Raw genomic sequence first — 27,064 nt, 5'->3', positions numbered from 1 at the left:
GCTTTTAGACTGTTCCAGACCTTGGCTGGTCAAGGAACCCAGTTGTTAGAATACTTACCTGGCATAGGTGGTTCCCAGCACTGTATGAATCTTGGTGGTGTAATATAGGTTTATATGCCTGGAATCCCAGAACTTGAAGGTAAAGGCAGGAGGATTGAAGTTCAAGGTCATTCTCAACTAATAGTGAGCTCGAGGCCATTTGGGACACCTCTCAAACAGAAGGAGGTGGGTGATTAAGTGCACTTGCCATTCTTCCCCATCTTCCAGTCTTCCAGGGTTTGTTTCCCAGCATCCACCTGGTGGCTCACAACCACCCGTAACTCTAGTTCTAGAGGATCCTATACTCCTTTGGAATTTCTGCAAGCACTGCACCCTCCCTACACACATATACACATAACTCAAAATAAAAGAAACCTGTATTTTTTTTTTCTTTTCTTTTTTTTTGGTAGGGTTTCTCTTGCTTTGGAGTCTGTCCTGGAACTAGCTCTTGTAGACCTGGCTGGCTTTGAACTCACAGAGATCTGTCTGCTTCTGCCAGCCAAGTGCTGGGATTATAGGCATGAGCCACCACTACCCCGCACAAATCTACATTTTTTAAAAAATACTCCACTGAGTTTGGTGATGCATACCTATAATCCTAGCAATTTGGAAGGCTAGGACTAGCTAGCCTGGTGGGTTGCAGGTTACCCTGTGTGATTGTGGAGGTCCTGCCTCTAAAAATAAATGAATTTTTTAGCCGGACAGTGGTGTACACCTTTAATCCCAGCACTAAGAACGCAGAGACTGGCAGATCTCTGTGAGTTCAAGCCCAGCATGATCTACAGATCAACTTCCAGACAGCCAGATACACACATAAAGAAACCCTGTCTTGAAAAACCAAAAATAAACATCAATTAAAAATTAAAAATGAAAGGAATATTCCAGACATGCAGAACTAACCTTTGAAAAGCAACTATGCCAGAAACACGAAGAAAGATGTCTTTGGCAACTGTTGGGTTCTGTGGCTTCAGCTAAATTTGGAAGGGTCCGGTGCAAAGGGAAAGATTCCAGCTTAATCTTCAAGGCCTTGGGCCTCCTTCCCAGAACAAAAGAGTGATACAATTCCATTGGAGTTCTAGATAGCTCTCCACAGAGTATGCAGAATATAGCCTAGGGTGTTTCCATACTTAACTGCTCCAAGTCTCCTTTGGACAGGAGCTAATGAGAAATGGTGTTCACCAAGAACTCTATCAGGCACCCTTCTAACCACTTCACAAACTCACCCTGGAGGGCAGAGAGGGAAACTGAGGTAAGGGAGGTCCTTTGGCTTGCTTGTGACATTCATGTGGGCAGATGCAGGACTCCCGTGACCCTTCCTCTTAGATTCCTGGAAGGAGTCCTAAGCAAGGGCAGCTGTCTTTGCACCACGAAGATAGGAGAGGCTTCTTATCCCAGAGGAAGTTGCCTCCAGTCTGAGGTTAAAGGCAGAAACCTGGGTCCTTATGGGGGAAAAACCCTCCAGGGACAGGAAGTAGATTGTTTCACTGCATGTGGGGGTGGGGACTGACGACACTCAGTGTCAAGATAGAAAGAGGTGAGTGGTGGGGAGGTAAGGGAGTGGAGAAGTGAGCTGGGTTTATTAGACCATGTATTTATTCCAAAAATTTAGACCGTACCCTAAAGGCAGTGAGAAGGACTCAGTGTGGAGAGTACTGGGGCTGCACTGCAGATGAGATCACATACTCCTCAGCGTGTATGGAGATGAGCTGGGGACCCCAGCACAAGACTGAATCCCAAAGGTGTTTATAACCTGTATGTAAAATGGCACAGGTGTAGAACCTGTACCCATCTCCCATATACTTTGATTCTTCTTTGAATGATGTATGGTGTCTGATCCAATGAACATAGTTGTCACCCTGTATTGTTTAAGGAATTATAAGAAGAAACTGAAGCCGGCATTGTAACTCAGTGGTAGAGTGCTTGACTAGTGTGTGACAGGCTCTGGGGTCCATCCTCAACAGCACAGCAGAGGGTCGACTTTATTTAAGCATTGAAAATGTGTGCCTATAATCCCAGAGCTCCTTGGGAGGTGGAGAGAGGAGGATTGGAAGTTCAAGGCTAGTCTTGGCTTGTCTTGAGTTTGAGGCTAACTATTCTGGCCTACATGTGATGCTGTCTCCTTTCTTTCTTTCTTTCTTTCTTTCTTTCTTTCTTTCTTTCTTTCTTTCTTTCCTTCTTCCTTCCTTTTCTTTTTCTTTTTTCTTGAGACGGGGTTTCTCTGTGTAACAGTTCTGGCTGTCCTGGGGCTCACTTCATAGACCAGGGTGATCTTGAACTCACAGAGATCTTCCTGCCTCTGCCTCCCAATTGCTGGGTTAAAGGCGTGCACCACCATTGCCTGAGACCCTATTTCAAAAGTAAGCAAACTATTTGGGAGGCAAAGGCAGGCAGATCCCAGTGAGTTAGAGGTCAGCCTGGTCTACAAAACAAGTTCCAGGATTGTAACACAGAGAAACTGTTTCTTGAAAAACAAAACAAAGCCAGGCAGTGGTGGCACACACCTTTAATCCTAGCACTTGAGACGCAGAGGCGGGTGGATTTTTTGTGAGTTCAAGGCCAACCTGGTCTGAAAGAGCTAGTTTCCAAGAAAGGCTCCAAAGCTGAGAAACCCTGTCTTGAAAAACCAACCACCCAACAAATAAACAAACAAAAAAGTAAGTAAGCAAGAAAAAGAAAATAAGAAAGAATGAAAAAAAGAAAGAACCACTTGGATTGTGATTATTTGTTTATTTGTGTGAAGAGTTGGGAATGGTGCATCTGTGGGCCTAAGAGTTCAGGTGCTAATGTTACATCCATGGCCCACATTAACTGCTTGAACACTTCTTATGAATATGTTATGTATATTCATTGGCATAAAAACAATTAAATTATTGTTCATCTTAGTCAGGATCATTCATAGTCCAGGCTAGCCTTGAACTATTATACTGCCATGACTGTCATTGAACTTCTGATCTTTTGCTCCCACCTTCCAAGTGCTGGGACCACTGGCATGTGCACTGTTGTGCCTGGCTCTAAATTTGTGTGTGAGTGTGTGATGTATGTGTGTATGTTGATGTCAGTGTCTGGTGTGTATGTGTGTGTGTGTGGAATGTTTGTGGAATGTGTATGTGTGATGTGCATGTGAGTGAGTGATGTATGTGTGAATGTGATGTGTGTGGTATGTATAGGAATGTGTATGTGGGAATGAGTGATGTGAGTGTGATGTGTGAATGTGTGAGTTTGATGTGTTTTGTGTGTGAGAGTGATGTGCATGTGTATGATATGTATATGTATGTGATATTGTTAAGACTTTAAGACAATTCTGAAGTCATTTCTGACAATTCTGAATCCTCTCAGCCTCCGTGCCGTAGTGCTTCCCCTCCTCCCCTGGGAACCAAGGACCTAACAGCTACACTCGCACTTACTCAGTTCCTGAACAATTACCCATATTCGTATGTTTTGATTCAGTTCCCTGGGAAACGGGGTCAAAATGACCTCTTACCTCATCTGATCTGGCAACAGCTCTCCAGCCAATTATTGGTAATAGCCCTTTTGAATAAGCCAATCATAATAGTCAAAGAACAACCCCCTTGCTTCTGTGGCCTTCTCTTTTAAAAGTAGCCTGTGCCAGCTATTCGAGGACTCTCGGCTTCCCGAATGCTGAGGGACCCTGTTATGACAGAATTAATAAAAATCCTCATGCTTTTGCATCGACTGTGGTGTGTGAGGTGGTCTCTGGGGGTGACTCCTCCTCGGTGTTTGGATGCTAGAGTCCAACAATATGTATGATGTGTGTTGTGTATGTGGTGTGTGTGAGTATATGATGTAGGTGTGTATATGATGGGTGTGTGATGTGTGTGAGTGCTGGTGTGTAGACAAGTGAAAGTCAAAGGACAATTTTAGAAACCCATTCTCACTATCACCATGATACTCCATTTCCCCCAAGTACAAACCAAAGGTACAGATAGCCTATAGAACTGAAGCCTATGACTACTCGACTACTCTCTCCTTCCCTTTATTCATCTTTTAAGAAAATGTCCCTCTCTGTAGCACTGGCTGCCTAGAACTCTCCCTGTAGATCAAGATGGCCTTGAACTCACAGAGATCCTTTTGCCTCTGCTGGGATTAAAGGAATGTGCTACCATGCCTAGATCTACCCTTTTCTAAGCTCAGCTCCTCGTGTTTCTTCATTGTCTCTCCACTTTACAGAGACCTTTCCAGTGTTTTCCAAGTACAGGAGACAACCTCTGCCACAGGGTCTTTGCAGCAGCCTCTTTCTGTGCTTGAATTGATATTCTGCTAAATTATTCCTCACAGATTGCTCCTTGGCTAGACATGTATTCAAATGTCACTTCAGAAAAGCCTATACTGCTGGACGGTGGTGGCACAGGCCTTTAATCCCAGAAAAGTGCTGCAGAGGTGGGCAGATCTCTGTGAGTTTGAGGCTATAGAAAAACCCTGTCTTGAAAAACCAAAACAACAACAAAACAAACAAACAAACAAACAAAAAACAAAAAAGAAAAGCCTATGCTAACTACCCCATTTAGAATGGTCATATGGGGCAGCAAAAGGGCTCCAGGAATAAAGGTGCTTTCAGCACAGGACTGTTGACCTGAGTTAGATCCCTGGAATTGACCCTGAGAAAGGTGTTCACTGATCTCCAAACACAAGCTGAGGCATGCTTATGCCCCCTGGCCCTCCCCCAGTAACAATAATAATTGAAATAAAAGAAATGGCCAGAGTCCGGCAAGTAGCACACACCTTTAATCCCTTTAATCCCAGCAGTGTGTGTGTGTGTGTGTGTGTGTGTGTGTGTGTGTGTGTGTGTAGGAGGCAGTAGATATCTGAAGTCAAGGCCAACCTGGTCCACGTAGCACAGTCGGGACCCTGTAGAGAAACCTTGCCTCATAAAACCAAAATAAAGCCAGGCAGTGGTGTCAGGTGCCTTTAATCCCAGCACTTGGAGGCAGAGATAGGCAGATCTCAGTGAGTTGGAGGCCAGTCTGGTCTACAAGAGCTAGTTCCAGGAAGGGCTCCAAAACCACAGAGAAACCCTGTCTCAAAAAACAAACAAACAAACAACAACAACAACAACAAAAAACAAAGGGAAAAAATAATGGTCATGCTGGTTACTCTTTCCTACTTTTTCAGAGTTTTTCTTTCTCTGTTATCCACATCCAACTGCAGTCTGAAGTTATTAATTGAAAAACTCCAGAAGTACTGATCAGGGGTCCAGAAGAGGGACTCTGACTCTTTGGAGCTGGAGTTAGATAGTTGTGAGCTGCCATGTGGGCGCTGGGAATTGAACCTGGTCCTCTGCAGCAGCAGCTAGCTCGCCAATCTGCTCACCCATCTGTGCAGCTCCTAGTTCATCAGTTTTAATTTCAAGCTTCAAGGTGCAGCTGTTCAAGAAAACCTCAGACCTCCCCCCCCACCGCCGTAATGTACTGATACTAACAACTTGGACATTCTGAAGAGAAGTTATGAAGTGCTTCTTTTAAGTGAAAAATCTTAACTTAGGAAAACAAAAACAAACCAACCAAACGATACAACGCCTGCCAAGATTGGCAATCGGATGTGGGTGAAACCGCAAAAACGGAGAAATTCGCATTAACTTTAACTTTTACTTCAAACTGAAAAATTATGGTCACAGTGCATAAGTTGTTTCTTTTCTTAAAAACAAAACAAAGCAACAACAACAACAAAATCCATCCCTCTCACCCCCAAGCAAACCATTGGGGCGGCGGGAGAGGCTCAGCAGTTAAGCTAGTTAGACACTGCTTTTGTTTGTTTTTCGAGAGGTTTCTCTGCATAGCTCTGACTGACCAGGCTGGCCTCGAACTTATAAGGGACCCACCAATCTCTGACCCCCTAGGATTAAAGGAGTGCAAGTCCACCAATAGGCAAAAGGAATAAATGTTAAAACATTTAATTATGTGTATATGTACGAGTGTGTGCAGGTTGAGTGCAGTGTCTGCGAAGCTAGGAGAGGGCGGCGGAGATACTGGAGCTGGAGTTAAAGGTTGTGGGCCGCTCACTATAGGAATGGGGAACCGCATTCCGGTCCTCTGCAGGAGCAGCAGCAATCGCTCTTGATCGCTGAGCTGCCTCCTTATCCCTGATCACCTGCACTGGAAGCACTCGGTGTACTCCCATTGGCGTGCGGCGCCCTAGGTTTAGAGGAGGAATGGCCTCCCACGGACCGGTGAAGTTTAGTGGAGGAAGCCCCCGGGCAGGGCAAACCGGAAGCAGGAAGTGGAGGTGGCGCGGTGTTGACGTCACTCAAGCGCCAGCGGCAAGGGGCGGGGCGAAGGCGGAGCGAGCCGGGCGGCGGGGCGGCCGCGCAGTGTCCGGGATCCAGGCCTGGCGGGGGTAGTGAACGCGGCCGGCCGGCTCTGCCCGCACCGGTGTCGGCTCCCCAGCGGGGCCTCGGTCGGGTTCCCCCATGTGACGGCGCCCCGCGGAGCCTGAGCGAGCAGCGGGTCCGTGCGGAGCCGGAGGCGGGAGGAACATGACATCGCGGAGGTGAGCCGCCCGCAGGGGCCGGGCCGCGGCCTGGGTCTCCGCCGCCTCCCATCTGTCCGGCCGTAGGGAGGTACACCCGGTGTCGCCGTCGGTCCAGCGTCCCCGCTGCCCCACTGCCCCGCCCGCGGGTCCCCATTCATTTCCTGCCGCCCCAAGTTCCTGCTCCCGCGGCCCGGGATGCCCGTGGGGACACCCGCGGCTCGGCCGGCCGCCGCATTCCTGACCCATTGCCTCATGAGCGTGGTCTCCTGGGGATTCCGAAATAACCCCGTGCGCTCGAGGAGGCGCTTGGACCACCGGGGGGCCCTCAGGCGGGACACATTATGTGCCCCCTTTTTGCGTCTTCGCTCTCGCCCCTAAGTGCCCGAAGTGGGAAAACTCACTCTGTCTGCCGCCTATGAGAGTATTCCCTACCCCTGTGATCCTCTCTTTGAAAGGTGGGAGGGAGGGGAACCTTATCTGGTCGTGGAATCCTTCCCTCCAGTAACTAGTGTGTTCCCGTTTTACGGATGTGGAAACTGAGGCTCCCCCGTAACGTGCTCGTGACAGGACAGGATTTGAAGCTAAGGTCTGGAGGAGGATTAGTGAGTTAATGGGCCCCTTTGAAACTTCAAGGTAACAAGACTCAATTGCTGACATTGACTTTGCTCTTAGTAGAGGCCAACCTAATACGTTTTGGTACCGCATTCCTAAGAGGTCAGCGGTGGTCTCCCGTACTAAAGAACAAATTGCCGGGCGGCGGCGGTGGTGGTGGTGGCGCGCACCTCTAATCCCAGCTCTTGGGAGGCAGAGTCAGGATTATCTCTGTGAGTTCGAGGCCAACCTGGTCTACAAGAACTTGTTCCAGGACAGCTAGGGCTATTACACAGAGAAACCCTGTCTCAAAAAACAAACAAAAGAACAAACAATAACAACAACAAAAGATGAACAAATTGAGTTTTTAGAATTAAGTACATTGTCGAATGTTACCCTCGGAAGTGGTGAAGACAGAATCTAGATGTTAATTACTACGTAGCTGTTATTGTTCTGTAACTGTTGCTAATTATTTGGAAGCTATAATTTTGTTGCTAAACACTGAGGTGACCTCTGGTTTTTAAATAAGGATGGGGCTGTTTCCTTGTGTCTCCAGACCACTCTCACACACGACCCATTGTCTATTCTTTTCCATGACGCTTCAGTTTTATGGCCAACTGAGACATTTGAAAAATGGTTTCAAGCTGTTGGTGTGTACCTGAAAAAGAGACCTTTCAAAATATTAGCCCCTCAGAAATACACCTGAATGGTATTTCTTCGTGGTTCAGAAACCAAAAAACGTCGAAAAAAAAAGAAAACTGAAAACTTGTAGGAAATGAGTGACTTGAACAGGTCTCGTGGCATGTGCTTGCAGATCCGGGTAATAGCTAACTCCATTTCAGCAGAGCAGTGTATAGAACTCAGATGTTCTAATTCTTCGGGGAGCTTTTAAATAAAACAGTTGTCTATTCTTTAATCTGTCAAATAGTCATTGAGTCTTTTGTCCCTCTTGTCTGTTCTTCCAGACTTGTAAGAATCTGCTGCTTTGGGAGACAAAAAGACGGCCCTGGGGGTAGGGAGAGGGGCAAGGAGTAATAGACCCTACATTGTTCAGCTTCCTAGTGTAGAAGCAAGGCTGTGTGGGCACCATGTAAGCAGCAAGTGGTCGGGATGACAGTTTGGAATAGAATTATCCCTTCTCAGCCCTGGCACTTCTTGCACCTATTGTAGAAAAGTGTTTCCTGAAGGTCACGTTGTGGAGCCGAACACACACAAAGTGTCCCTTGTGTATTATTTTTAAGTTGTGAGGCTGATGAATTGAGACAGGGCCTCTCTCACTGTGTTGTCCAGGTTACCCTCCAACCACATCCCTTTGACCTCAACGTCCTAGGTGCTGGCATCACAGACTGAATCACTGTGGGAGCTTGTTTTATTTAGTTTTAAAATCAGTTTTATTAGATAAGTTGCTTCTAATTCAGCGTACAATTTGGTAAATCTTGACTTTTGTGCACACCTGGGAGACTGTTATGGCAGTCAAGATAACAGACGTATCTATTACTCCTGCTGAGATTTCCACAGCTCACTCTTACCAGTCCTTTGTTCTCCCTTGACCACTATTCTGCTGTGACCATTGTTAATTTGCATTTCTTAGAATTTTATGTAAATGGAACTAGACAATATGGACTCTTTTTTTGGGAGGAGAGTCCTGATAGTTTATTATTGAAAGTTTTTTTTTTAACCTTTACTTATTGTGTGTGTGGCCCATGTCATGGCTTGGTAGCAAGTGCCTATGTTGCCAAGCCATCTTGCCAGCCCTGTCTCACCCTTTTTTTAAAAAAAACAAACATTTATTTGGTGTGCTCATGCAGTTTTTCGAGTATATGAAGATCAGAGGGTCTGTGCTTGCCCAGGTTGTCCTGGGGGTTGAACTCAGATTGTCAGGGTGGTCAACAGGTGCCTTTAACCACTGAGCCATCACAAGGCTGTGCTTTTTATATGCAGCATACGTATTCCGTTTTTCCAGGCTTCACTGTGGAGCTCTGACTGTCCTGGAGCTCACTCTGTAAACCAGGCTGGCCTCAAACAGAGCTCCTCCTGCCTCTGTGACCCAAGTGTTGGGATTAAAGGTGTGTGCCACCACACCCCAACATAACATACCTGTTCTGAGAGCCATCCACACTGTCTTAGAGTTCAGTTACTTGTTGCTGCTTGGTTGTGCAGCATCCTGTTATAGAACTGCTTGCTTACTTACCATTCTTTTTTTTGTTGTTGTTTTTCGAGACAGGGTTTCTCTGTGGCTTTGGAGCCTGTCCTGGCACTAGCTCTGTAGACCAGGCTGGTCTCGAACTCACAGAGATCCGCCTGCCTCTGCCTCCCGAGTGCTGGGATTAAAGGCGTGAGCCACCATCGCCCGGCTTACTTACCATTCTTGATGGACCTTTGGCTGTTTCTAGAATCTGTCACTCACGTGATGTTGTGAATGCTGCTGCGAAGGTGTCCTGGGTTTGTTTCAGCTCTCTTCAGTACCCATCTACAAGTTGAATGGCTGTATTTACTTTTTATAGACACTGTAGTCTGTGTGCCACTGTCTATTTTCCAGCCATACTCTGAGATTACATACCGCTTGTTCATATCTTCGCCGAATTTAGTACTGTCAGTCCTTTTAATCTGAGCCAATTTTGTGCAATGTCATAAGTCAATTCAGTTCTGATTTCTTCTTTTCTGGGTTTTTTTTTTTTTTTTTTGATACACGGTTTCTCTGAGTAATAGCACTGGGTGTTCTGGGGAACTCAGCTGGCCTTGAAGTCACAGAGGCGTCTGCCTCTGCCTCCTGAGTGCTGGGATTAAAAAAAGACGTGTCACCACTGGCCCACCTTTTTTTTTTTTTATTTTTTTGGTTTTCGAGACAGGGTTTCTCTATGGTTTTGGAGCCTGTCCTGGCACTAGCTCTGTAGACCAGGCTGGTCTCGAACTCACAGAGATCCGCCTGCCTCTGCCTCTAGAGTGCTGGGATTAAAGGCATGCACCACCGCCCGGCTTCCACCTTTATTTTTTAAAAATAAGATTTATGTATTTTTATTTTGTATGTATGGCTGTTTTACAGGCATGTGTGCCATATGCATGCCTCATTTCTGCAGAGGCCAGTAATTCATTATTGTGTGATGTATTGGTACTTCTTTTCTATGGCTGTTCAGTTGCCCCAGTACTGCTGCTGGGGAGCCTGTCTCCATGGTAGAAGCTGCTCTATTGTTGAACAACACTTGACCTTCATGTGGATTTGTGTCTCAACTCTGTTCTCTGCCACAGATGTTTCTTTGTCTTCATGCCAGTTCTGAGTGGTCTTGGTTCTTTTTTTAAAGACAGATTTTCTATTTAATTATGTTGTGTGAGAGATGAGGGTGTATGTGTTCACATGGGGAAGTCAGGAAACAACTTTGTGGAGTCACTTCTCATTTCCACCTTTGTAAGCATTCTAGGGATCAACTCAGGTCCTTAGGCAAGTGTTTCTCCCTGCCCGCCCCCAGCCCTCTTATTGCCTGAGGATCTGAGAACACACTGAGTTTTGATGGGGATTCAGGGAAGGTCTTTGAGGAAGTGATCATAGGAACTGACACTTGTATGTCAAGCACAAAACTGACATTTGTTTTACTTAATTATCACAATAACCCCACATTTTTTTTTTAAAGACAGTGTCTCACAGTGTCACACTGGGTCGTCTAGAACTTGCTACTTAGTGCAGGCTGACCTTGAGCTCACAGGGATCCAACTTCTGCCTCTTGAATGCTGGAATTCAAAGTGTGTGCAACCACCCCCAGCCCTAAAATAGTTCCTTCTGATTAGTGTCTGCAGGCTTTAGATTTTATTTATTTACTTATTTTTTTGGTTTTTTGAGACAGGGTTTCTCTGTAGCTTTGGAGCCTATCCTGGAACTAGCTCGGTAGACCAACTGGCCTCGAACTCACAGAGATCCGCCTCTTGAGTGCTGATATTAAAGGTGTGTGCCAACATTGCCCGGCTTGCAGGCTTTACATTTTTGTGAGCATTCAATAACCAGCATGTTGGTCTATTCAACGTGTTGACTTCTCAACCTTAAAGTTAGGGAAACTAAAGCAAGGAATAATTAAATGACTGGTCCTGGGGAATAATGAACTTGGGTGTAAAAATTTCATATATGCCCTACCTTGCCCTCACCCAGCTGACAAAACTGCCTGTCTTCTCAAGCCTTCTTGCTTCAGTCCGCTTTTATTCCTCCAAAAGATACATGTGATGACTTGAGCTGAGGGTGGAATGCTGAGCTGTCCTCACTGGAGGGTTCTGGTTTGTCATCACAGGTCAAGTACATTTTGTGCCAGGTGCTCTCTGGCAGCCACATTGGTTTTATCTCCTGGGGGAGAAAGTAACCTTGTGCTGCTGAAAACCTACAGTCCCTGTGCCTCTCCAGTGGCATCTCACTGCCTTTATTCATGTTGTGGCCTCACAAAAAGCCCAGGTTTGGGCTGGAATTGCCCAAGAGCATGGGCTGTACCTATTGCTTTCCATTCTTGCTCATGTTCAGTGTGCACATGGTTAGGAGATACACATGATCTTGGAATGGCAGAGCCAAGTCATGTTTGCAGTTGTCACTAGCAGACCCTGGTAGACGTAGTTAGGCAGCCACAGAATGAAAGGGACACTGAGCTGATTACTTTTTGCTTTAGAAAACAGGTGGTACTTGCCATCTGAGGCTGACATTTTTAGGGGAAGGGCAAACACTGCTGTTTGACAGGTGCCAGGGGAGTTTTGGATAGTACCAGTTTTTGATACCCCTCAGATAGGTTCAAATGCTCTAAAGTGCATTATTCATTATTATTGTGATTCATTATTGTGACTTTGAGAGTGTCTTGTGCATTTAGCAAAGGTGCCATTGGTACTTGGCAGAGCTGACATGGGAAAGGCTCTGTGGATTTTGCATCTTTGCAAGGAGCATTGAGTTTATGGAGGAGCCTGACTTTTTACCAGCACCGGATGAATTGGATAAAACCAGTTCCAAGTTGAGATCTACAGTTGATCAGTGTGTAATATACTGCTTAGAATATATTTGTTTGTACATATTGTGATGTATACATTTGTGCAACTGTGTATATGTATCTAAGTAATGTGTGTGTCTGTACACACACAGAGAGAATCTGTTTTAATTAGTGTAGAGACAAGGTGTCTATGTAGTTCAGACTGGTATCAAACTAAGAACCCTCCTGCCCCAGCCTCTCCTGAGTGCTGGCATTACAAGCATGTGCTACCACATTCCAATTCAATTTTTGTAGTGCTAGAATTGAATGTTGAGCCTCTTGCATTCTAGGCAAACACTCAAGTCTACATAGTCTACATTTTAGAATTATCTAAAGATAATTTTGGATTTGGTGCACACCAGTAATCCCAGCACCCCGAAAGCTGAGGTAGAGTTGCTGCTGTGAACTTGAGGCAACCTGTGTATAGGAAGACATGGACTTAAAAAGCAAACCAGAAACAAATGCTATACCAAATTTATCAGCTCACAGTGATGAAATTGTTTATTTACAGACGTTTATTTTGTTCACTATGACAAGTCTTATGTAGCCTGGCTGGTCTAAAACTTTACATGTAGCTGAGGATGTTTTCGAACTTGTGATCCTCCTGCCTCTGCCTCCATAGTGCTGGGATTATAGGTGTGTGCCACCATGCCTGGCTTATTTATTTAGAGACAGGGTCTCACTTAACCTGGGCCATTGGGACTCAAGACCCTCCTGCCTCAGCCTCCTCAGTGATTGTAGGCATGCTCTACTCATGGTTCACTGAACACAGGGTGAAATTACTGGGCCAAGGAAGCAGTGCTCTAAAAGTACTGAGCTGGGGGAAGTCCTAGGGGTGTTTGTGATCAGGAGGGAGCATGTGCAGGGCCTGTAAGACGGAGTGCATGTGTGGTAGGGATTGGACCATAAAAAAATCCAACCCCCCCTTGTGCTGGGGATGGAGCCTAGAGTCTCGCCTCGTGTGTGCTCAGCCTATGCTCCTTCGCTGAGCTAACACACCCCCAGCCCTGTGGCGACTCCTAAGGTCTTCAGTGTCATTTGCACCTTAGAGCAAATGAAAACCATAGAAGGCTGTGATGGGGAATGGCATGAGCTGATCTGTTTAAAAATATCCTTCTGACTCCTGGGAAGGTAGGCTCGCAGGAGGGGTTCAGTGAGATCAGACAAAGCGAGGCTTTGACGTGGGGGAGAAGCACTCTGGAAAGAGGCTTTTGGAGACATTTTCTTTTATTGCCTTGTCATCAGAGTAGAGATGCTGACCAGTGAGACTTCAGGAGAAGACAGATATGTACGACAGAGTGTCTGCTACCCCACAGTGATTTATACGGACAAAGTGTCTGTTGCCCCAGAAGAGCTGTGCTTGCGACTTTTTTGTAGCATCTTGCTTAGATTGCTGTCCCTAATGACTACCTTTCTTCGTGACTTAGCCTTTTCCTGTAGAATACTCACATTTAACTAGGAAGAGGACTGTTGTCACCTGCACAGTGCTCTTCCTGTAAGACGTGATTTTTCTGGGGCCAGAGGTGAGAAGGGTAAAACAGGGTCACTTATTTGCTGGCAAGAAGCTGAAAGGAGACTACAGACCTCCAGTTTTAACCCCTTCTTCACTGCAGCTGCTCTTTCTGTATCCCTGGGGGTGGGAGGCTCTCAGGAAACAAATATCAGCACTGTCATGTTTCATCGACATTAAGTTTTATCTGTTATTGTCGTAGAGGCAGGAGAATCTCTGTGAGTTTGAGGCCAGTCTGTTCTACATAGTAAACTCCAGGATAGCCAAAGAGAGATCCTGTCTCAAAAACAACAATCAAGGCCTGCGGTGGTGGCTCACGCCTTTAATCCCAGCACTCAGGAGGCAGAGGCAGGCGGATCTCTGTGAGTTCGAGACCAGCCTGGTCTACAAGAGCTAGTTCTAGGATAGGCTCCAAAACCACAGAGAAACCCTGTCCTGAAAAAAACAAAACAAAAAAACCAAAACCAACCAAACAAACAAAACCCATTTTTTTTTTCCCCACTTGACACAGGTTCCTGTCCCCAAAGAGCAGAGCTTTGGATTTTGTTTGTTTGTTTGTTTGACAAAGACAGGGTTTCTCGGTGGCTTTGGAGCCTGGCTGGCCTTGAACTCACAGAGATCTGCCTGCTTCTACCTCCCCAGTGCGTGCTGGGGCTAAAATGCCTGTGCCACTACTGCCTGGCTGAGCTTTGGATTTTTTTTTTTTAAGATTTATTTATTTGGGGGCTGGAGAGATGGCTCAGCGGTTAAGAACATTGCCTGCTCTTCCAAAGGTCCTGAGTTCAATTCCCAGCAACCACATGGTGGCTCACAACCATCTGTAATGAGGTCTGGTGCCCTCTTCTGGTCTGCAGACAGAATATTGTATACATAATAAGTAAATAAATAAATATAAAAAAAAGATTTATTTATTTATTAAGTATACAGTGTTCTGTCTGCAAGTTTGCCTGCAGGCCAGGAGAGGGCACCAGATCTCATTACAGATGGCTGTGAGCAACCATATGGTTGCTGAGAATTGAACTCAGGACCTCCGTAAGAGCAGCCAGTGCTCTTAGCCACTGAGCCATCTCTCCAGCCCCAAGCTTTGGTTTTAAATTAATTAATCAATGCAGTACTGAGGATTGAACCCAGGACCTCCTGCATGTTAGATAAGTGCTCTGCCACTGAAGCACTAATCAGGATTTAGATTCTCTTTGAATTACCTTTAGTTGGTTTTTTTTTTTTTTTTTTTTTTTTGAGCCTGTTCTGGAACTCGCTCTATCGCTGCCTCCCGAGTGCTGGGATTAAAGGCATGTGCCACCATTGTCCCCCCCCCCTTTTTTTTTTTTAATTTTTAGGCAGGATCTCATATAGCTCAAATTAGCCCAGTCAGTCCCTCTGTACTAAGGGTGACCTTGAACTTTTCATCCTCTTCCCTCCACTTTATGCTGGGATTATAGATGTGTATGATAGATGTGTATTACCATGTCAGATTTTGTGTGTTTGGTGTTTTGAGATGTGAGACGGTTTTATGCACCCCATGCTGGCCTCCAGAACTTGCTGTGTAGTAGAGCTGGCTTTGAATTTACAGTCCTGATATCTGGGCTTCCACTTGGCTTGAGTTTATAGCTCTTGCAGGATTATGACTTTTATTTTTTCAAGCTCACTCAGCAGAGGGTTTCTGTGTAGTAAGTTCTAAAGCCTGTTCAGATGCTGACTTGAGGCTCTTTTTTTTTTTTTTTTTTTTTGAGACTGGGTTTCTCTGTGTAGCCCTGGCTGTCCTGGAACTAGCTCTGTAGACCAGGCAGGCCTCTTCCTCTGCCTCCTTAGTGCTGGGATTAAAGACCAGCAGCAGCAGCAGCACTGAGGCTCTTTCTCATAGGTACTTCTGCTGGGGATGCTCGGGTGCTCGTGCATCTTTCTGTGAAATGGCTGGGATCCACCTGAGACATTATAGCCAGAGATCCTTCTTTGTTTTGAGACAGGGACTCACTGTGTAGTCCTGGCTGGCCTAGGACTCACAGGCTGGTTTTGAACTTGTGGTGATCCTCCTGTCTGCTTTCCAGGTGCAGTGATTACAGGCATCTACTACTTCCATGGCATGTGTGATCCTTAATAAATATAGGTGGTTACCAGAGCTTAGCATGAGTGACAAGTCTCAGAATGAGCAAGAGAAAAGCACTCACTTCTTTTCTCCCTCCAGCGTCTTTGAAATTTATTTTATGTCATGGCGCTGCAAATTAAGCACAGGCTACACGTGCTCTCTCACTGAACCACACCCCAGCTGTCCTGTGTTGTCTTGGTCACTAAGTATCAGTCACTTCATTGGTAAGCTCTTTGAGTCATTCCATGTGCCTTCTTTAGATAATACAGACACAGCTCCATGATAGCAGGTGTGACTGGTTTGTGGACTAGTCCCTACTGTAGTGAATTCTGCTAGGTAGAAGGTGGGAGGAAGAGCTATTTGGAGACTTTTGTTTGTTTCAGTACTTAATGTCCAAAGTAATTGAGCCAGAGTCTGGGGTGGTGCAGGCTTATAATCATAACACTTGGGTGATAGAGGCAGGAGGATCAGGAGTTTGAAGCTAACTAGCTTGGGCTACTCAAAACCCTACCAAACCAAACCAAACCAAACCAAACCAGAAACAACCCCCCCAGAACAAAAACAAGTGCTGGGCCCAGTAGAAGGCTGCACATGTCTGGCCAACCGAATACAGTCCAGGCTCCTGCTATGAAGGAAAGCACTGACTCCCATGATTTGCCCTCTGGCCTCTAGCACACTGTGGCATGCAGCTACACTCATATACACACATCATACACACATAATAATAAACCAAATACTAAAAAGAAACAAAAAAATCTCTAAGTGCATAGAGCCCTATGAGTCCTGTCATTTCTCTGCGTCTTCTCAGTGGGATTGTCAGCAGCTGGAGTCACTGCTTCTCACTAGTCAGCATGCTGCCAACCACAGAACTATTTTATTGTCCATATAGTTGAGGGAAAGACTTTGGTCATCAGAAATGCTTTTGGAAAAATTAGCTAAGAGCGGGGTTTAATGTATAGTCAAGCTCAAGGGGATGTCTTATGGCATGGAAACTTCGATTAGTAAAGATCTATTTGAAATACCATAGGGACAGCCCCAGAGCCACACAGAAGCGAAGTGTCTGGAAAGACAGTGGAACTGAAATGACACACTAAACAGCTTGTGGGAAACGATCATAATTAAGCATAAGAGCTCTGTCCCTCAGGACATCCACCAGTAACAACAGCGGGAAACTAATGCTTATTAACCCTTTCTTCTGTTGGTCCTCTGCACTAAATATTGGTTTCTGTGGTTCCCCTGGAAACAGCCCTCTCATCTGCTCACCCTTAATAACAGGACGGGCCTAATTACAAGTTGTAAATGAAATGCTGCAGTCTATTTAATAGAAGGGTAAGCAAAGGGCCACCTGCCTTATCGCCTGCTTCTGATAATGCTGAGGGGTAAGGGGTGTTTACTAAATCTCACCTGAGATGCCGCAGCAGTTCTGCCAGGACCTCCCACACCTACCTCCGGGTTTGTAGTGATGCTCTAGGGAAGAGAGGAGACTGAGATAACCAGGGTGAGGACCCACCCAGCCCCGAGTGAGAAATGAGACTAATGATTAACTTTGATTTCAGGCTGTATGTGCTTGTTCACTATAATACTAGCAGTTTGGAGGCTGAGGCAGGTGGATTGCCAGTTGGAGGCCAACCTGGGTTACACACAGTGAGACTGTCTCAAAACAAACAAACAAAAAGGAAAAAACTTACTTTTATAGTTTTTTTAACAGGGTTTTTCTGTGTAACAGCCTTGGCTGTCCTGGAACTTGTAGACCAGGCTGACCTTGAGCTCAAAGAGATCCTGCCTCTGTCTCCTGGGTGCTGGTGCTAAAAGTGTGTGCGTGCCACCATTGCCTGGCTTAGTGTTTTTAAAAAATACAAACCTTTTACAATTTATAATTTATATGTTTAAAAAATGCACTTTTTCTTTTGACTTTATTTTGAACTTAAGATCTTTATTTTTTTTTTTTAAAAACTTGTGTGTGGGTCTTTAGTGTGGGGCTATGAATGTGAGCACAGGTGCTCCAGAAGCCAGAGGTGATGAGTCCCCTGAAATTAGAGTTACAGATGGAAACTGAACCCAGGTTCTCTGAAGGTTTAGCAAGTGCTCTTGATGACTGAGTCATCTCTCCAGCCCTCACTAGTGGTAACATTTTAATTCCATTCTGTTTTATTATTTTGTCTCTGTGCTCACTCCATGTATGTGCATATCTGCAGATATATAGTATTTTGTAACACTTTTCTGAACATTCAGGGTAAGTTACATAGCTCATAACTCTTTATTGCTAAAAGTACTTAAGAATACTTTTCCTGGGCTGGAGAGATGGCTCAGTGGTTAATTAAGAGCATTGCCTGCTCTTCCAAAAGTCCTGAGTTCAATTCCCAGCAACCACATGGTGGCTCACAACCATCTGTAATGAGGTCTGGTGCCCGCTTCTGGCCTTCAGGCATACACACAGAAAGAATATTGTATACATAATAAATAAATATTTAAAAAAAAGAATATGTTTTCCTTTGTTCAGTTTTGGTGCTTAAACCCAGACCCTTATGCATACTTAGGGCAAGCTTTCTACCATTTATCTACCTCATGCCTTTGAAAGATTCAAAAATTTTCATTTATGTGTACATGTGTGTTCTACATGTCTTTATATACATTTATGCCTTGGGAGACCAGAAGAGGACATTGGTTCCCCTGGAACTGAAGTGACAGGTGGTTGTGAGCTGCCTGATGTGGGTGCAGAGAACTGAACTCCAGTCTTCTGCAAGAGCAGCAAGTGGTCTAACTATGGAGCCATTTCTCTAGTCCCTTGTAACAACCTTTGTGAAAACGGTTTTTATTCAGCTGTATGTATATATGTCCTGGAGACAGTATCTGTCTGTGCAGCCCTGACTGGCTCTGCTGTGTAGCCCAGCCTGGCCCCAAGCTGTGGGCACTTGCACTTTTTCCTTCTGAGAGCCAGGTTACAGGTGCTCACCACCATGCTTGGCTCCAAATTTCAGCAATTTTTTACAAAATTTTATTTATTTTTATGTGTATGAATGCAATGTCTGTGTGTATGTCTATGTACCACGTGACTATGGAAGCCAGAAGAGGGCATTGGATCTCCTGGAACTGGCATCACATACGGGTATGTTGTCTCCAAATTTTTTTCCCAAAATTTTATTTATTTATTTATTTATTTATTTATTTATTTATTTATTTATTTATTATGTATAAAATGTTCTGTCTGTGTGTGTTCCTGCAGGCCAGGAGAGGGCACCAGACCTCATTACATATGGTTGTGAGGCACCATGTGGTTGCTAGGAATTGAACTCAGGACCTTTGGAAGAGCAGGCAATGCTCTTAACCGCTGAGCCATCTCTCCAGCCCCCTCCAAATTTTAATTGGAGACAGGATCTTACCATGTGGCTCAGGCTGGCCTGGAATAGTTTATGAAGCCTATGGGGGCTATCTTTGAACTGTCTGTATAGTCCAGATTGACCCGTAACTTGATGTAGCCCAAGCTGGTCTCGAACTTGCAGACTTCTTGCCTTGACTTCCCTCAACCTTGTAATACCTGGGATTATAGGAATATGTCATGTGCTTGGCTTCTACTGTACATTTCTTTTTTCTTTTTTTGATGTAGCTCTAGCTTTCTGGGAATAAACAACTCTTGAAATTATTAGCACTTTTATACACATTGAAATACCTTTTTTCCAGTTAGATTGCATATTGAGAAAACCTGGTGGCTGGAGAGACAGCTCAGTGGTTGAAAGCACTGGCTGCTCCTGCAGAGGACTGAGGTTCAATTCCCAGTACCCACATGGTGGCTATCAACTTTCTGAACCTCCAGTTCCAGGTAATTAGCACTCTCTTCTGGCTTTCCCAGGCACTGCAGGCAAAACACCCTGTACATAAAATAAAAATAAAATCTTGTAAACAAAAATAAATCCTTCAGGGAGCTGGAAAGATGGCTCAGAGGGTAAGAGCACTGACTGCGCCTCCAGAGGACCTGAGTTCAATTCCCAGCAATCACATACATGGTGGCTCACAACCATCTATAATAGGATCTGATGCCCTCTTCTGGTATGCAGGTATACATGTAGAACACTCATACATAAAATATAAATAAATAGGCTGCGTCCGCAGCCATGAATATGCTTAGGCTACAGAAGAGACTTTGCCTCTAGCGCCCTTTGCTGTAGTAAAAAGAAGGTCTGGTTGGACCCCAATGAGACCAATGAAATCGCCAATGCCAACTCCCGTCAGCAGATACGGAAGCTGATCAAAGATGGGCTGATCATCCGGAAGCCTGTGACTCCATTTCCTGGGCTCGATGCCGGAAAAACACTTTGGCTTGATGGAAGGGCAGGCATATGGGCATAGGAAAGCGGAAGGGTACTGCCAATGCCCGAATGCCCGAGAAGGTGACCTGGATGAGAAGGATGCGGATCCTGCGCCGGCTCCTCAGGAGATAACAGTGAATCCAAGAAGATTGACCGCCATATGTATCACAACCTGTACCTGAAGGTCAAAGGGAATGTCTTAAAAAACAAGTGGATTCTCATGGAGCACATCCACAAGCTGAAGGCAGACAAGGCCCACAAGATGCTCCTGGCTGACCAGGCTGAGGCTTGCAGGTCTAAGACCAAGGAAGCACGAAAGTGCCGAAGGAGCGCCTCCAAGCCAAGAAAGAGGAGATCATCAAAACTTTGTCCAAGGAGGAAGAGGCCAAGAAATAGAGCTTCCCTTGTATCTGTACATAGTGGGCTACCTGTGGCCTCAGGTGGATCAGTCATTAAAATAAAACAAGCCTTTGTCTGGTGCCCTGTTTAAAAAAAAAATAAATAAAATTAAAAAAATAGTCCCCTAAACAGAAACAACCCAAACTCCAGAACTGCCCTTTCCCTCACCCCTGGTATTTATTTTCTGCCTTCCTTCCTTCCTTCCTTCCTTCCTTCCTTCCTTCCTTCCTTCCTTCCTTCCTTCCTTCCTTCCTTCCTTCCTTCCTTCCTTCCTTCCTTCCTTCCTTCCTTCCTTTTTGAGACAGGGTCTCTGTGTAGTCTTGGCTGTTCTGAAACTCACTCCGTAGACCAGGCTGGCTTGAACTCACAGAGATCCACCTGCCTCTGCCTCCTAAATGCTGGCATTAAAGGCATGCACCACCACTGTCCTACCAGAACTGCATTCTTAACTCTCTTTCTCATTAGGTCCGGAAGAATCATCTAGTATTACAGCCTTATTTTGTATATTTAATGCTTATAAAAGTACAACTTGTGTTAATAAATGAAAATGCATGTATTTTTTTTAAAATACGTGTCCTTATTGACTTTATGAAAGGGATTTCCAAAATGTGTAAATTTTAAAAAATTGTTAAATGCACTTAATAGAAATAATGGCTGTTGGGGCTCAGTGGTTAAGAGCTCTGGCTCCTCTTCCTAGAGGACCCGAGTTCAGTTCCCAGCACCCACATAACAACCCCCAACTGTCTATGACTTCAGTTCCAGGGAATCTGATTACCTTCACACCAATTCACATAAAATAAAGTTAAATTAAAAAAAAAAGAAAGAAAATGGCTGTCTTTTCATACTTCAAGGCCAAAGGTGAAGTTTGTCTCTGTGTCTACTGACCTTTGGAGAGCTGTTTGACACTGGGTCGTTTCCTGTACTGCTGAGCATGGTAGACCTCCCTAGTTATGTCAGAGGAGCTTCCAAGCCTTTGCTGTGGAATATGTTTGGTGCGCTTCACCATGTGGTCTACTTGAGCTGTTGGTTGTGTTGAAAGACTCTTGGCCCCTGTTGTTTTAAATTTGTGTTGGTTACCAATAGACACCACTTTATGAGTGATGGACTTGGGACAGAACTGGGTGAGATGATGCTAGGATGCCAGTGCAGCAGTGGCAAGAAACGGCAGAATTCTCTCCACCAGTGATAAGCTAGTGAACATACCGAAAATTGATATTTCTCATGAGAGAGGCTTTGGAGCAAGCTTTTAGCTTAGGCTGATTCCTTAGATAATCACATTTATTTATTTATTTATTCATTTATTTATTTATTTATTTATTTATTTATTTATTTATTTATTTATTTTTATTGAGACAGGGTTTCTTTGTGTAGCCATGGCTATCCTGGAACTTTTTCTGTAGACCAGATTGTTCTGGAACTCACAGAGATCTGCTTGTCTCTGCTGGGATTAAAGGCATGTACCACCACTGCCTAGCTGAATCCAAATTATTATTATTATTTTTTTAAATAATTTGTTTACTTTTCTTTCATTTGCATTGGTATTTTGCCTGCATGTATGTCTGTGAGGGTGTCAGACCTTGGACTTAGAGATGATTGTTAGCTTCCATGTAGGTGCTGGGGATTAAACCCTGGTCCTCTGGAGGAGCAGTTAGTGCTCTTAAACACTGAGCAATCTCTACAGCCCTGAGTCCAAATTCTTAACGTTTCTGCAGTAGCCTGTAGATCAGCTGCGTGTGTCCAATATAAGGGATATACTAGAACCAATAGTGACTCTGTGCCATCAATTGGAGCCGCTTCTCCACTGAGTATTGCATTTCTGTACCCAAACTGGGGAGACTGAGGCAGGAAGACTGGGGCTCTGGAGTCTACAGGGCTGCAGAGTGAGATTCTAACTCCAGAATACATTGCTGCATGTTAGCCCTTTGCAGGAGTTTGGGATCCACTGAGAAAGAGACACATCTACCTCCGTGGGACTGCTGGGCCAGCCTTGAGTGTAGCAGTTGTGGAGCTCTGTGATTAGACGCTGAGCTGTGTATCACCCAGGGGAAGTATGGGACTCATCAGGAAGGTGAGATGGGGTATCTATCTGACTGTGGAGCTGCAGAGGGCTACATAGGTCACCACAGAGGCTGCCAGAGCACAAGAGGCAGTAGGGACCCATTAAAATCTGTGACTTCACTGTGTTTTCTTTTAAAATTATTTCATTAAAGCCGGGCGGTGGTGGCGAACGCCTTTAATCCCAGCACTGGGAGGCAGAGGCAGGCGAATCTCTGTGAGTTCGAGGCCAGCCTGGTCTACAAGAGCTAGTTCCAGGACAGGAACCAAAAAGCTACGGAGAAACCCTGTCTCGAAAAATAAAAAAAAAAAAAAAAAAAAAAAATCATTAAAATTTTTTATTTAGTTTAAAATTTTGCTTTCTTATTTTATGAGTGGGAGAAAGTGTGTGTGTGTGTGTGTGTGTGTGTGTGTTTGCCCCTCAGTGTGGTTAGAAGACAGCACTGGAGATTCCAGGGGTCTGACTCTGGCTGCCATGATTGGCAGTAAGCGCTTTACCCACTGTGCTGTCTCACTGGCCTGTTTATTTATTTATGCTGTATGTGTGTGTACACTTTGGGGGGAGGGCACATGGGTGCCATGACACACATGTGAAAGTCAGATGGTCATGGCAAGCGCCTTTAACCCACTGAGCCATCTTGCCAGCTTTTCTTTTCACTACAGTCAGTGCTCTGCTTCCAAAGCACCAAGCTGGCCTGCACATGACAGTGTCTTCGTATTAACTTACGTCCATTGCATGACAGTGCCCACTCAGTTTCATATCTTAGCGTGGCAGGAAACTCAGAACCCACAATGGAAACATTTCACAAATTTAACTCCATCAAGAGGAACTTCTGTAGGAAAAAAACAACCAAAAGCAAGAGATACCTGCCATACTTGTAGTTAAGGATAATTTTCTGGCTATGTCATAAGCTTCTACATATTAGTAAGAGGAAATTTCAAAAGTGGGGAAGAGTCCCAGCACTTGGGTGAGGCAAACAAACAAACAAAAACAAAAATGGACTGACACCTCAGGAAATTGGTAGAAAGTTATCAAAGAAATGCAACTTTCCTCTGGTCAGAGGTGCAGGCAGCGTGATAATTATGCAGTGTTGGTAAAGATGAGGGATGGAATGTCTGGAAGGGATGCCTTGTTAGAGTAGTCAGCGGCATTTTTCACCATAGAAGTTAAGGGCTGGGGATACAGCTTAGTGTTTAGTGTGTACCACACATGTCCAAACAAAAGAATCCCTTAAAGTGGGCCTAATGGCGCATGCTGTAACCTCAGCACTTGCAAGATCTTTTGAGCCCAGTGTTGCCTGCACTGACTTAATTTCTAAAAATCTGATTTACCTATGTGAATGTGTCCAAAGATGAGTGAGTGCAGCATTATCATGGGTCCTCCCTCCGTACCTCCCTCTGTCCCTCCCTCCGTCCCTCCCTCCTTCCTTCTCTTTCCCATCTTCCTGCCTTCCTTTTTGATAAGGTCTGGCTAAGAGCCTCGGATAGCCTGGAATGTGCTGGGACAAGGCTGATTGTACTCTGCCTTGTGAATGCCGGGATTGCACATGAGCACTACCGTGCTTGACTGTTCTTTTTTTTTGAGACAGTCTTGCTGTGCTGGCTAGGTTGGCTCTGTCACTAAAAAGATCTACCTGCCTCAGCCTCCTGAGCACTGATATTACAGATGTGAGTAACCAAAGCAACTGCATAAACCTCTTATATCCAGGGATATAACTGTGGTGACACATTCATACAATAGAATATTCTGTACTTATGATAAAAAGGTATTCCCACAGGAAGACCTTCAAGTTGTAGGTTAAAAGTTGGGTTCCTGCTTGTGTGTGCAGTGCTGAGTTTCTCACAGGTGACTTTTTTATTTTTTATTTTTGTTTTTTCAAGACAGGGTTTCTCTGTGTAGCTTTGGAGCCTGTCCTGGAACTTACTTTGTATATCAGGCTGGCCTTGAACTCACTGAGATCTGCCTGCCTCTGCCTCCCAAATGTTGGGATTAAAGGCCTGCGCCACCGCTGCCCAGCTGTGACTTTAGTTTTGAGAGAGGGTTTCTCACTGAATCCAGAGCCCACATAAAAGTGGAAAAACCATCTCCACAAGGTTTTGGCTAGAGTATCTGACCAGCAAGCTCTCGGGGCTCTTCTATCCTCACTTCTCTGGTAACATGGGTGCTGGAGATCTGAACTTAGAGAGTCCTATGCTTGCATGATAGGCACTTTACTGACTGAGCCATCTCCCTAGCCCTGATGTACTGGTAAAACATCCACAAATCAAGGATACAAAGTCTTAAAAACAACTCTTGGGGATGGAGAGATGGCTCAGAGGTTAAGAGCACTGGCTGTTCTTCCAGAGGACTTGAGTTCAATTCCAAGCAACCACATGGTGACTCACAACCATCTGTAATGAGATCATCTGGTGCCCTCTTTTGAACATTGTATACATAATAAATTCATATATATAAAAAAATCAACCCCTGATGATTGTAGACTTAAGGGTAATTTTTCAAACACTGTAAGATTTTTGTTTTTAAAATAGAAGGAAGAGAGGACAGTGGGGACAGAGAATAGGCCAGCAGGTAAATGTTAGGCCCAGGCTAGATAACTGCACAATGAAGCGATTGCCGAACCTGCCATGCTCAACTCAGGAGTACTGATAGTAGGCCTTGACTCCAGAGAGGGAGGCTGGGATTGTTTCACTGTCTATCCAGAAGAAGCACCATTTTCCTTATTAGTGTCCTGGTAATTTGGGACTGGAAAGAGCCTCGTGGCTAAGAGCACTTGTTGCTCTTCTAGAAGACCTGAGTTTAATTCCCAGCACCCATGTAGCAGCTCGCAACTGTCTGACTTTAGAGGATCTGATGTCCTTTTTGGCTTCTGGGTACACGGTACACATTTGATGCACCAGTAAAACACTCCTATACATAAAAGTATAAATAAATCTTGTAACTCTGATTGTTGTAGACTTACGGGTAATTTTCCAGCATCATGATTTAAAATAATTAAGAGTCAGCGAGATGGCTCAGTGGATAAAGGCACTTGCCCTTGGTCCTTACATCCTGAGTTCCATCCCTAGGACCATGTGGTGGAAGGATAGAACCCACCCCAAATTGTCCTCTTATCTGCACGTGAGTGCCATGGCATGAACACACCCATACAGAAAATTAGAATCTTAGTAGAAGCAGGAAAATTCTGCAGATTACTAAAGAACTAAAGTGAAAGTTGACAGTGATGGGTAGAGCCAGGCACTGGCCTGGAACCCCAGCAAGCTGTGCCCCCACCCAATGACTGATTTGAACAGAACTTTGCAACCTAAACTCTGCTTAGAAAATAAATTGGCACAGGGGGAGCAACACTGGCTAAATCACACAGACACAGGCGGAGATAGTCGGTTCCTGAGAACAGGCAGGGCTGTCTTAGAAGAACACTGAACCAAAAACACCTAATGGCCTGTAGGCATAGCTGGGGCAGGTGTGTGACTCCTTTTGGTGCCATGACCACTTGTCCTCTAGACCTGTGAGAGGCAGGCATTCTGTCACCCACATCACACTGGTGAAGAGAGTGGAGGCACAAGACTGAGAAGCTTGCCCAGGATGACCTTGAACTTCTGATTCTCCTGCTTCCACCATCAAGGTACACATCACTGTCTGCCACTGGGACGTGTAGGCACTATTCTAGGCAGTTCTGTGCTTTATGAGCTACATTAACTCATCCTCTCAACCCCCTGTGCCATAGGGGGTTCTTCCTGCTTCATAGATGGCTTAAGAGGGGTTAATTAACTAGCAAGGGTCATTGAGCTAGAATTTGAACCAAGACAGTCTGGCACCAGACCTTTGAAACCGTACTATCAAATGATTTTTCATCCACTGGAGGGTGCTTTTAGCACTAATACCATAAATCTGGTACTCTGATGGATTGATTCTGTCTTTGACCTGTATTATGAAATAATTTTTTAAAGTCCCCCTCCCTCTCCAGACAGGACCTTACTTGTGTAGCCCTGGCTTGGTCTAGAACTCTGTAGGCTTTGAACTCTCAGAAATCTGCTTGCCTCCACCTCTTGAGTGCTAGGACTGATTTAAGTTGTGCAACACCACACCCGCCTGTTTTTTGTTGTGATGAATAGAAGGTGTTCATGCCTCTCAGCTTTAGACTGCCATGCCAGAGTGGACACTTTTAGAGGTTTGCAGACGGAGTAGAAGAGACTTGGTGTGGGTAAAGACTTTTTTTTTTTTAATATTTATTTATTTATTATGTATACAATGTGTGTATGTCTGCAGGCCAGAAGAGGGCACCAGACCTCATTCCAGATGGTTGTGAGCCACCATGTGGTTGCTGGGAATTGAACTCAGGACCTTTGGAAGAGCAGGCAATGCTCTTAACCACTGAGCCATCTCTCCAGCCCGGGTAAAGACTTTTTGTTTTGTTTTTCAAGAAAGGATTTTATCTTGGAACTCACTCTGTAAACCAGGCTGTCCTAGAACTCAGAGATCCACCTGCTTCTGCTTCTTGAATACTGGAATTAAAGGTATGGACAGCCACTGCCTGGCTTTTGTTTTTTTCTTTTAAAAACAAGACAAAAAAATAATGGATGGCTCAGATTATCATTCTGAGTGCCAGAGTAT

At 44.9% G+C, this 27,064-nt stretch overlaps 1 protein-coding gene and 1 pseudogene across 1 annotated transcript in view; both read left to right on the top strand.

Moving 5' to 3' along the window:
• The first annotated feature begins 6,328 nt into the window (after positions 1-6,328).
• Ptpn11 (protein tyrosine phosphatase non-receptor type 11) overlaps positions 6,329-27,064 on the top strand; it is a 71,427-nt gene continuing 50,691 nt past the window's right edge. The window contains exon 1 of the mRNA XM_050158955.1: positions 6,329-6,543. Coding sequence (XP_050014912.1) covers positions 6,530-6,543 — 14 coding nt within the window. The 5' untranslated portion in view covers positions 6,329-6,529. The remainder of the gene's footprint in view (positions 6,544-27,064) is intronic.
• On the top strand, positions 18,918-21,168 carry LOC126511662 (60S ribosomal protein L19-like; annotated as a pseudogene).

This window comes from Alexandromys fortis, unplaced genomic scaffold, assembly GCF_014885135.2.
Source record: "Alexandromys fortis isolate MF-2015 unplaced genomic scaffold, M_Fortis_MF-2015_v1.1 scaffold_90, whole genome shotgun sequence".
NCBI classification, from domain to species: Eukaryota; Metazoa; Chordata; class Mammalia; order Rodentia; family Cricetidae; genus Alexandromys; species Alexandromys fortis.
This window is presented reverse-complemented; position numbering and strand designations above follow the sequence as displayed.